This window comes from Chelonia mydas, chromosome 1 (assembly GCF_015237465.2).
Source record: "Chelonia mydas isolate rCheMyd1 chromosome 1, rCheMyd1.pri.v2, whole genome shotgun sequence".
NCBI classification, from domain to species: Eukaryota; Metazoa; Chordata; order Testudines; family Cheloniidae; genus Chelonia; species Chelonia mydas.
In genome coordinates this window covers 234,240,710-234,252,795 of record NC_057849.1, presented here as the reverse complement: position 1 = coordinate 234,252,795, position 12,086 = coordinate 234,240,710, and the positions used below count along the sequence as shown (strand labels likewise).

Genomic DNA, 12,086 nt, shown 5'->3' with positions numbered 1-12,086 from the left:
GATTTTAAACTAGTAAAAGTTCTGTGTGGTTTCTCACGCTCTCTCTCTCCTGTGTTCATATGAGCAATTGAACTGTATCTAAAGTTAAACTGTTTTGATCTTTGACATCTTCTCATTACATCTCTTGTGGTGTGACTAGAACAAACTTTCCCCTAACAACACAATGGGAAATTTAGATTGAATCAGGGAAAAGGTCAATTGCTGTTTGTCTCATGTGCTCCAGTTACTAAATAAAGGAGGAAGTTGAGACATCTTTCTCACTGGAAACAACATGTTCCATACTGTGGGATTCAGAGTAGGGAAAGCTGGAATCTTTGCTGACCTTATAAACTTCATTATCAGCTTATTTCCGATGTTTCATCCCAGTGGTCAGTAAACCCTAGGGATCTTGCTGTTCTGCAGCTCTAGGGATGTAGCAAGTTTCCAGCCAACGGTAAGGTCCTGGTAAATATTCTCCTTATCCCTAATTCGTTTGTTGTTATGCCTGCTGAGCTATCCAATAACTTGAGGCTTGGTTCCTTCCCTGCTTCCCATGTCATATCATCCAAACATTCTTAGCCTCCGGAGGGACACTAAAAACCATTCCCATGAACATTTGGAAGATCTGACAGCAATCTACAGTGACATTCATCACTGGGCTTGCTTTTTGTTGGATTAATTTAATAAACCTTAGGTCACAGCTATAGCAAAATGTAACCCCTGAAATCCCAGTATTGTATAAAAGCCTGTTTGCCCTAAGTGTGTGCATTCCCTTGTTTGTTGAAATACTTCCACTATAAAGAACTAGAGGATCCATTCATCCCATCTGGGGCACAGCTTTCATTGAAGACAGGAGGCCTGATAATGCACTTTCATTGATTTTGCTTATATGCTGCAGGTACATGGTCAAGGCCAAGTTACACCAGCTCTTCGCAAAATCACTTTCACACTAAAAAATATGCTCCCCCCGTGCACCCCTTGTAAGATAGAGGGCATAATATGGTGAAAAAAAGCTTGTGAGGCCTTCCAAAATGGAGACAAAGTAAAGGCCAAATCTCCTACTTCTTATTTTGCCGCACAAATGCAGCACGAAAACAGAAAATAAAAAGTGAACACTCTGCATGTTGGGGGCTGGAAATCTTCTCTGTTATATACATGCAACCCCATTGATTTAATTGAAGATACACGGGTTTAATGGAGGTCTGCATTTTGGCCCATAGGGCCTCATTCGTGCACATATTGGTGATGATATGGAATCCTTGCTCTTTCGGCCCCCTATAGTGGTGATGTGCTATATGACTTATTTATGATCTGTGTGACAAATATTGAAACCCTGTGAAATATCTTTGGAGGAACATATTGTATTAAGGTTATGAATGGTTTATGTATCACTGTGGGCCAGGAATTGTATGCAGCTGTGGGGGAAGGTTGCTTTTAGCTTCTCCAGGAACTAAAAACAATGGATGATGATTTAAGGTGAATCACTCAAGTTGTAAACACGTCTGGAGAAGTACCACCCCCTGGGGTTGTTTGCATATGCATGTTCACACTGGGTTTTCCAGAGACCTACAGACAAAGAAAGGGCTTCTGTCGTAAAAAGGATGCATTTAAACTGACTAGGAATCTTCTTTCTGGTCCAGCAAATGATAGGACCTTCTGTCCAAGGGAGACTCCAACTCTTGTAGAAGGTTTGGAAAGACTCTAGCCTACTAGGGTCCCATGGGGGCTGATGAGTAACTCATGATATTTTTGTGTGTGTTTTAAATCTGTCTATTGTTTTCTCTGTAATGCTTTTACCTTAAGAATAAAGGTGCTTCCTTAGAAAGAGCTGTGCAGTAACTTGTAACTGCTGGCAATATACTGTTCATAGCCCTTGGAGAGAAAGCAACACACAGAGGCTGGCCATTAGGCAAACTGGCTTGCTGTGGATATCACAGTGTAAGGCAGGGAACTGTGCCGCCTTAAAGCCCCTGTCAGGCGGGGGAGAGATGTGGGTCTCACCCAAGAGACATGACATCTGGTAGCCAGAAACCTTAAATGGGGGACCACAGAAGGTAAAAACAGATCCAATTACCCTGAAACTGTGACAATCTGGATGTCATACTAACAGTAGCATGTGTTAGGACCTGGGGTGAACTGGAAAATGTACCATTTCATGTTCAGGCCTGTGTAGTTGACTGCATAGAAACACCATCCCTAGCAGATTTATATCCAAATGGGCCATATATCTGTTATAGGTATTATTCCTGTGCCTTCTAATGAGCTGCTGATCTTTTTTGATTGAATGTCACTATGTACTGAGTTTCTGGCAGTGCACATCAAGGAAGAGAGAGCTGCCAGGCAAACAAACATATGCTTATGTACAGTAGCATTAGACAGTGTATGCACACAGATAAGTCTCTTCTCATGCCTCCTCTGTTTCATTGGCTGCTATGTGTTTATATATGTTCGGAGAAAGAGGCATAACTGAGGGCGATTTTTCAGCTCTGGAACAGACGTTACCTTTTCCATATATAGACTGAAACAGCAGTCACCATTTATTTCTGATGATATAAACTTGAACATGTATGATGGGTTGACAAAGTGCAGTTTACACTTTGCAGTCCAGGAGTCATTTATGGGGCATCTTTTTCCCCTCCATGCTTTTTATATTTCAAACAGGGCTTCTGAAAAGCAGCAGGCAGAAAGGGACACATGCAGAAATTCATCCTTGTAGATGTATTTTACACAGCATTTAAAAGCCTGGTGTCACTGAAAATTAGTTTTTAAAGATAGCTCAATTAAGAGGTCCTCTGTTTCCCATATTGATGATTCTTGTTTCCTCTCCTATGTTATACTTTTTCATGTTGCTATTTTTTTTTAATTGGGAGGTGCTCCCTTTGTGAGCTTTTAGCTGGATTAAATACTTGCAGCCCTGGAGTTTTAGTATCTGGTTACCATGGAAGAGAGAGACTGTGACATCAGAAGAGCTTGAGCAAAACCAGGCTTAAATGTTTCAGAGGAAATCAATTTTCTACATCATATTTTTCAGATGAATATGAGGAAAGGTCCAGCACCTTAGAAGGGAGACTTGAAGGAAATTGAGAAATTTAAGAACCTTGTAAACTGTTTCAAAACTTCTTACAACATAGCTAATGCTGGAAAACATACAAGAGCTGTCAAATACCAGTTACATGCTCAATAAAGCCTACAAAAATTGCTTAATGCTAGCAGCCACTGTGCCATATGAAAGTCATGCTGTACCCCAAATTGCGTCTTCCACTAGAAAACTCTGTTACTCGAAGTTTCTGATTTCAGCTCAAATAACCATGTTGCTGATTTAACATGAGAGATTTGACCTTGCTTTAGAATAACTGTGCTTTCACAGAATATCTTATTTCTCTGTGTAGATGGATGCAAATCTCAGAATTCAGACATGGATTTCAAACATCACAGAGCACAGTGGTGCTTCATATCTGGAGATGTGACTAGGCCCCTTATAAAGAGAGGACCCTGCCGCAAATCTGAGATTGAGGTTTGGTTTTTAAACACCACCAAAAATGGAGGAGCTTTAAAATCCAGGGTTTGGGGTTGGACCCATCTCCTATATTAGGTGAAAATGATCAGTTTTGCAGCTTGGCTCTGTGACTCTCTCCCAGGCTGACTTGAGTGAATGTCCTCGGTTCAAATCTCCATCAGTAATGATATAGGAATATTTAGAGGTTAATGTCAAAGAGAAGTAGCTGTGTTAAGCAGGGGATGGAAATAACTTCTGTCTCTAAGGCCACGTCTACACTACCCGCCGGATCGGTGGGTAGTGATCGATCTATCGGGGATCAATTTATCGCATCTAGTGTAGATGCAATAAATCGATCCCCGATCGCTCTGCTGTTGACTCCGGAATTCCACCAGGGCGAGAGGCGGAAGCGGAGTCAACAGGGGAGCGGCAGCGGTCGATCCCGCACCGCGAGGATGTGAAGTAAGTGATTCTAAGTCGATCTAAGATACGTGGACTTCAGCTACGCTATTCTCGTAGCTGAAGTTGCATATCTTAGATCGATCCCCCTCCCCCCCCCACCTACGTGTGGATAGTTTTTAAAGGCAGAGAGAGGGTGGGTGGGAGGCTTTAATCCAGAGACTGTGGGAAAGGGGAGGTATTCAGAGCAATAAGAATCCAAGGAAAGCTGCCAGTTTTGCCTAGGGTGAATTCCCAAGCCCCACAATGAGCATCCAATGCAACTCAGCTTAATCACTGCAACCATACAAAGAGCATGTGTCTGCAGGAGATTAAGGAGACTGGTAATGAGCTGGGGGATGCTGAGATGGAAATTGTTTGTAGGGAAGATGTTCAGGTTTCTTGTGGGGAAGAATCAGCAACTGGAATGGGGTCAGACCCCTCTTGAGTGAATTTTTAACTAGAGAGGGGCCCCAAACTGTAAAAAAATGTGTCTGGAGTTCAAATCTCCCAAAGATTTGGGAGTATTTAGATTTTGGAGGTTGGCTCAGGCTCACCTCTAGCTCAGGGTTAAATCTAATCCACTGTGTATATTTCCTGGGTTATAGCTCTCTGATCTGTTTACATATATCTGTATACACAGTTATGAGGAATAAAATCCTGCAGTAGTTCTCTCTATGCTGGGGTAAAATAGTATATCAGGCTATGTTAAAGCTGAAGCTCTCAAAAGGGAGAATTTTTAGCAAAAGCCTGGCTAATTCATTTTCTTTTGCAATACCATAGCATAGTTACAAAATCCACAAGTTATTAAAAAAGCAAGCCATGGGCCCAGATTCTGCTGGTAATTTATATCCGTCTAAATCCAGAGTAACTGGATAAAAGTCAGTGTTTATCTGGATTTATTCTGGTGCAGCTGAGATAAGAACCAACCCTTCACAGTTGGGTGCTCAAAAGCAGAAAAGCACCCTAGTTTTGGGGGGATTTTGTTTGTTTTAAATACACTTCTTGCCTGGTAGGGAGTTATATTTATATCCCACTCTGTTCAAGTACAGCATTTAAATATTTCAGTATCAGGGGAGAATATGATTCATGATCAAGACCATTTTTCTGAGGCAGGGAGTCGGAAACTGAAGCAGTGAGAGTTAAAGATGCATTTTAAAAAATCGTGTTCAGTTGTTGGCTTCCCCAAATTGCTCCCAACCATTTGCACTAAGAAGATCTCACCTAGAGACCTGTGTTTGCCACAATTAGTCAGCATCACTGGGTGTTCTGGCCTGGAGTTATCCACCCTGGAGGAAGGGAGGGAAGAAATAATGAGAAGGGAAAGATTGAGAAAACAAATATTATCAGGGAGTTAAAAAGATCAGCCATCTGAGAGGATTTGCCATTTTTCATTGTATCTTGTTTTTCCAAGGGACCGAGCACCTTTTATCTTCACTTCAGAGATGGAGTATTTCATCACAGAAGGTGGAAAAAACCCACAGCGCTTCCAAGAGTTTGTGGAGCTTTGCTGTCGAGCTTATAATATAGTCAGGAAACACAGCCAATTGCTCTTGAACCTGCTGGAGATGGTAAGAAGGTCAGGGATGTAACCAAAAAAACCCCAATCCCTCTTGTTTTGTTTTTCCCCTGTAGCTAGGCTTAGAAGAATTCGATTTTTATCGGTAAATGTCAATTTCATTGTACACCCAGGAACCAATTAATATATATATATTTTTTACCACTAATGAACTAAATTTACATTAAGGAAAAGTAAGAAAAATGCTTCTTGAGACATTACTAGCATTTGACTTAAGGGTCTTTACTTTGTATATTTTGACATGTGATGTGTACAATTTGTTAACCGTTCTAAAGGTTTAACTTTGAATCTCAGTGTCTACTGTCATTAAATAATTTCATGCAATTGTGAAAATGTAAATCGATAAAACTTGAAAAAATGCTTAAATTTAGGAATCGATGTTATCACTCAAAGTTGTAAAATAATCAAATTCTGCCAAGTCTCTAGTACTGTGATTTAGAGCATTGCCACATTTCCAGGAATTTTTTTTTTCCCATGCAAATGTTAGTAACTTTATTTAGAGTGCCACCTTTGTGCCTGCAAAACATCATTCTGCCCTCTCTTTTGTGTGAAAGCTAATAATATTGTTGTTGATATTAAAGTTTCACCCTATTTTTTTTCAAAATTGGAACATTTTTGTAAGATTTCAACCAATTGCAGAGCAACTCAAATTAAAAGGTTTTCTTTGGTGAATATTTCACCCAGTCCTAATTCCAGGTTTTCAAATAGCCATTTCCTAACTCTGTTCGGAATTAAAGAAGTGAACTAATTAAACTAAATGTACAGAATGTATTATGTTACAATACCCTATGGTGATTGATCTAGGACACTGCAGCCATTACAGTGTTTCGGGAGCCATTACTGTAGAATCCTGTCATGCTTTGTTACTGGGATAAATACAGTAAGGAAAGAAGGCTACATAAGGACTTCAAAGAAGAACCAGTTGTAGAGGACAGCTTTGGTTCAAGTGATAATGAGCTAATTCAGTTTAGAGTAAATGGAAGGATAAACAAAAAATAGATCTGCAACTTGGGTCCTTGATTTCAAAAGAACCTACTTAAAAACATTAAGGGAATTAGTTAGGGAAGTGGACTGGCCTGAAGAATTCAAGGATCCGAATGTGGAGGAGGCTTGGAATTAGTTTCTGCAACTTTGATTTCAAGTACCTGAAGCCTGCATCCCAACCAAGGAGAAAAAATTTGTAGGGAAGGGTTGCAGACCAAGCTGGATGAGCAGGCATCTGAAACAGGTGATTAAGAGAAAGCAGAAAGCCTACAAGGAATGGAAGATGGGAGGGATCAGCAAGGAAAGCTACCTGTTAGAGGTCAAAAAGTGAAGGGGATAAAGTGAGAACTGCCAAAAGCCAAGCAGAGTTGGACCTTACAAAGGGAATTAAAACCAATAATAAAAGGTTTTATAGCCATATAAATAAGAAGAAAACAAGGAAAGAAGGAGTGGAACCACTAAGCACTGAGGATGGGGTGGAGATTAAAGATAATCTAGGCATGGCCCAAAACCTAAATAAATAGTTTGCCTCAGTCTTTAATGAGGCTAATGAAGAGTTTAGGGATAGTGGCAAGGTGGCTAATGGCAATGAGGATATGGAGGTAGAAATTACCACATCCAAGGTGGAAGTCAAACTGAAACAGCTTAATGGGACTAAATCAGGGAGTGGGGGGGCAGATAATCTCCATCCAAGAATATTAAAGGAACTGGCATGTGAAATTGCAAGGCCAATAGCAAAGGTTTTTAATGAATCTGTAAAATCAGGGGTTGTGCCATGTGACTGGAGAATTGCTAATATAATTCCTGTTTATAAGAAAGGGGGGGAAAGTGATCCAAGAAACTACAGGCCTGTTATTTTTACCTCAGTGGTATGCGAGTTCTTGGAACAAATTTTGAAAGAGAAAGTAGTTAAAGACATAGAGGTGAATGGGAATTGGGATAAAATACATGGTTTTACAAAAGGTAGATCCTGCCAAACCAACCTGATCTCCTTCTTTGGGAAGATAACTGATTTTTTAGACAAAGGAAATGCAGTAGATCTAATCTACCTGGATTTCAGTAAGGCATCTGATAAATCATTACTTACATTGGAGAAGATGGGGATTAATATGAGAGTTAAAAGGTGGATAAGGAACTGGTTAAAGTGGAGACTAAAACAGGTCATGCTGAAAGGTGAGCTGTCAGGCTGGAGGGAGGTTACTAGTGGAGTTCCTCAGAGACTGGTCTTGGGACCAGAATATCATACAAGAATGATCTTGTAAACTGGAGTAATAGAAATGGGGTAAAATTTAATAATGCAAAGTGCAAGATCTTAGGGACAAACAACAAGAATTTTTGCTATAAGCTGGGGAAGTATCAGTAGGAAATGACAAAGGAGTTGAAAGACCTGAGTGTATTGGTTGATTGCAACCAATTGTGATGCAGCCGTGAAAAAGGCTCATGCAGTCCTAGAATGCACCGGGTAAGGTATTTCCAGTAGAGACAGGGGTGTGTTATCAGTGGCTTGTATAATGGTACTAAGGCTGAGAGGGGTAATCTGAGACTTTTATTGATTAATGTTTGTAAAGCACTTTCAGCTCTGCGGATGAGACATTACTCAGTAAAGCCCAAATCAAAGGCCCAGTGCAAATAGCAAGAAGCTGGACTGTGCATTGCAGGGCTTCTCTAGGGGAGGAGCAATGGAATCCCTGACTAAGCCTGTGGAATGGTCATAGATCGGCTACACAACTGCTACTAAATCCGTAGGGCTCTGCACCACCTGTACCCCTCATACGCAGGAGAGGAGAAATGATAGATATGGTGGTGAGTGGATCTGCTGTCTTCTCCGCATATTCTTGTTGTGTGGTGGCATGCCAAGAGACTTCACAATGCTGTACTGCATGGCACTAAGGATTGTTTGTGCCCAGCACAGGATCCCCAAATCTTACCTCTCTGAGCACCCTCTGATGTGCAGCAAAACTGCACTCCTATGGCCAAAATGAAAATTATACATTGCAAAATATGCCATGTGTCTCCCATCTTAAAGCAATTTTGAAGCTAGAACTGGGGCATGCAATGGGATGCCCAATATGGAGTACATAGATCATAGACAATCATATGAACGGAAGGGCTCTTGAGAGGTCATCTAGTCCAGTCCCGTGTACTCATAGCAGGACTAAGTATTATCTAAACCATCCCTGACAAGTGTTTGTCTAACCTGCTCTTAAAAATCTCCAAGGACAGAGATTCCACAACCTCTCTGGGCAAATTATTCCAGTGCTTAACCACCCTGACAGTTAGGGAGTTGTCTAATGTCCAACCTAAACCGACCTTGCTGCAATTTACGCCCATTGCTTCTTGTCCTATCCTCAGAGTTGAGGGAGAAAAAAATTTCTCCCTCCTCCTTGTAACAACCTTTTATGTGGTTAAAAACTGTTATAATGTCCCCTCTCAGTCTTCTCTTCTATAGATTAAACAAACCCAATTTTTTTTAATATTTCCTCATTCGTCATCTTTTCTAGACCTTTAATCATCCTTGTTGCTCTTCCTTGGACTTAGTAAACATCTTTTCTGAAATGTGGCACCCAGAACTGGACACAGTACTCCAATTGAGGCCTAATCAGCATGGAGTAGAGTAGAAGAATTACGTCTAGTGTCTTGCTTACAACACTCCTGCTAATACATCCCAGAATGATGTTTGCTTTTTTTTTTTTTTTTTTTTGCAACAGTGTTACACTGTTGACTCATATTTAGCTTGTGATCCACTATGACCCCCAGATCTCTTTCCACAGTACTCCTTCCTAGGCAGTTATTTCCCATTTTGTATGTGTGCAACAGATTGTTCCTTCCTAAGCGGAGTACTTTGCGTTTGTCCTTATTGAATTTCTTCCTCTTTTCTTCAGACCATTTTTCCAGTTTGTCCAGATCATTTTGAATTTTAATCCTATCCTCCAAAGCACTTGCAACCCCTCCCAGCTTGGTATCATTTGCAAACTTTATAGGTGTATTCTCTATTCCATTATTTAAACCATTGATGAAAATATTGAACACAACTGGAGCCAGAACTGATCCCTGCGGGAGCCCATTTGATAGCTTGACTGTGAACATGGACATCTGTGCTCAATGAGCCATGCTGGTTACCTGAGAGCTTCTGGATAGATTTTTAAAGTTGTGGTTTTAACCCATAAAGCTCTAAATTGCCTAGTATCAGGTGCCCCTGTGAGACCACCTCTTTCCCTTTAATACAGGTGGTTGCAGTCAGCAGAGGTGTTGATGCTAGAGCCCCTTTCATATAACAGAGAAGGGAATGCTGGGAGAGTGTTCTGCACAAGGGCCACAGAGCTCTGGAATGCCTCCCACCCCAGGTCTCTCATAGTTTGCATCAGTTGGCATTCAGGGCACATTGCTGGTTCCATTTGTTTCGCATGGCCTTTGAAAAGAAGTATTGGATTGAGCTACAGGCCAACATACAGCGGTGTGTTAGCGCTTGATTATAAGGTGCAGCTTGGTGGAAGGATGAGTTTGATGGTATTGCATTCTGGTTTGGTAATTGTAAATAACTGACAGGGGAACTCAGAGCCTGTGGATGAGTGTTCTTATTTCTTCTAAAGTGAAAGGAAATAAAACAAACATAGGAAATTGAGTGTGATGGGGTGTATCGTTTGAGGACTCTGGCTAGAGGCCTAGCGATCCTACCACACACCCACCCACACACACACACACCCTGGGAAGGCGCAGTGAAGGTGAGTCTAGGATGACCAGATGCCCTGATATTATCAGGACCATCCAAATATTAAGGACTTTTTCTTATATAGACAACTAATTCCCACCCTGTCCTGATTTTTCACACTGGCTATCTGGTCACCCTAGATGGAGCTTCCAGGCCTGCCTAGAGAGGCCTTGTGGAAGCAGCCAATTAGAGCCCAGTAGACTCCGATAACAAGAGCTGCAAGGCCTAAGCGGGTCAGTCCCTGGCTGGGACAAGAAGGGTGAGGATGGGTTCTTTGCTCTGACCAGAGGAGCTCAATGGGCTGATCTACTGGCCCTAGGAAGGAGAAGACTTGACAACTATAACCCTGAGGTAAGGATGAAGAGAAAGGGGCTACATGGGAAAAGGCCCAGGGAAATAGCAGCAGCAAACTGGAGGCAGTGATGCGTGTTTAAAGGGTCCCTGGGTTGGGACCCAGAATAGTGGGTGGGCTCCCCACCAGCCTACTAGCAAAGTGGCGAAAGCCCTGAGAAGGGGACAAAGCTCTGTTGGGAAGCCCAAGTGAAGGATAGGACTTAGAGGGTCCCAGAGATGGGGCTGACGGCAGACAGTGTGTCAAACACTTTGCTACCCTGGAAGCCATTCATCCATTTTACACTGAGTGACTTGGCCGGAGGGCTGAGCCACTGAAGACCTACAAAGCAAGGTCGACAACCTACAGGGGATGCCTGAGGCAGGAAAGACTGCAGTACCACCCCCAGTCACTGGGGAGCACTCAAGAGATGAGTGCCTCATCACATTGAGGAAGCCCCGCTTGTCTCACTGAGGTTTGAGGGGGGAATTTGGCTCCCCCCATGACACAAGCAGCCAGTCAAAACTAAAAGAATCTAAGTGCCGTAGTGTGGTGGCGTGGAGGTCACTCCAGTACACCACCTTTCTGTCAGGCATGGTGCCACAAGTTGGTCTCATTAACCAGAGCCATAAATAAGAGCTTACTCAGCTGCACCCAGGGACACTTGTCTCTCCCACTCAGTCCAACAAGCAGTTTCGGGCTCCTTCCTTCAGGAGATACATCTGTCCTGCATCTGTAAATAATTTCTGCTTCTGGAACCCATTTTGGTTCCTTCTCTGGGTTACTCCTTTCAGCCCTTCCTTAATCAGGAGTCTCCTTTGCAAATGGGCTGCATTAGTTAGTCCCTGGTTGTTCTCCTTAATCAGGAGTCCCCTCACCTCTCCTCCGTGGAGCAGAGTTCTCTTAATCACTTTCTCTGGTCCTGAAGTAAGAGCTGTCCTCTCCTGAGCTGAGCTATGGGTTAGCCAGCCATAAGGCCTTTGCCAGCTTCTCCCTCAGCTGGTGCCTTTCCCTTAGCCTTTAGGCTTCAGACTGCTCAGCAAGTTAGTATTTCCCTGTTAGTATTCCTGGTACTTGCCCTGCTAGGAGGGAGGAGGCAGCCTTTATTCTGGTCCCCTTCTCCCAGCTCATTCCCAGCTGGCTGGGGAGAAGGAGGAGGGAGGGGACCCTTGCCTTGCCCTCTCTGCAAGGGTCCTGGCCCTTAAAGAAACAGTAACAGTATTTCCTCCAGAATACTTCTTATTCCAGGGACTGCTTCCTTTCTCCTAATATCTCCCAGGTCCTTGTATATACAATTGGACCTTTCAAACTCTTAAAGGGCCATGCCACATGGGCTGACCATTACGCCCCACTACTCTTAAGGGCAGACTGCTCCATCACATATAGTAAAAAGGGTAATTTATAGACAATTAAATAGACTATGGGGTAAGATCTACTTTTGGCTCACTAGTGCAAAATACCAGATGGTAGCAGGAAAGGAAAGATAAACTAACCATCTCATATTTATTTTATGCAGAAAAAGCAGTCTCAAGTTTCCATGATGGAAAGTTCTGTGCACATGTGAACATCT

The 12,086-nt window shown here is 42.4% G+C and overlaps 1 protein-coding gene across 1 annotated transcript in view; it reads left to right on the top strand.

The window, feature by feature from the left end:
• The window catches only part of PIK3C2G (phosphatidylinositol-4-phosphate 3-kinase catalytic subunit type 2 gamma), a 275,645-nt gene that overhangs the window by 181,381 nt on the left and 82,178 nt on the right, over positions 1–12,086 (top strand). Inside the window, exon 24 of the mRNA XM_037916093.2 lies at positions 5,328–5,484. Within this exon, the coding sequence (XP_037772021.1) occupies positions 5,328–5,484 (157 nt within the window). The remainder of the gene's footprint in view (positions 1–5,327; positions 5,485–12,086) is intronic.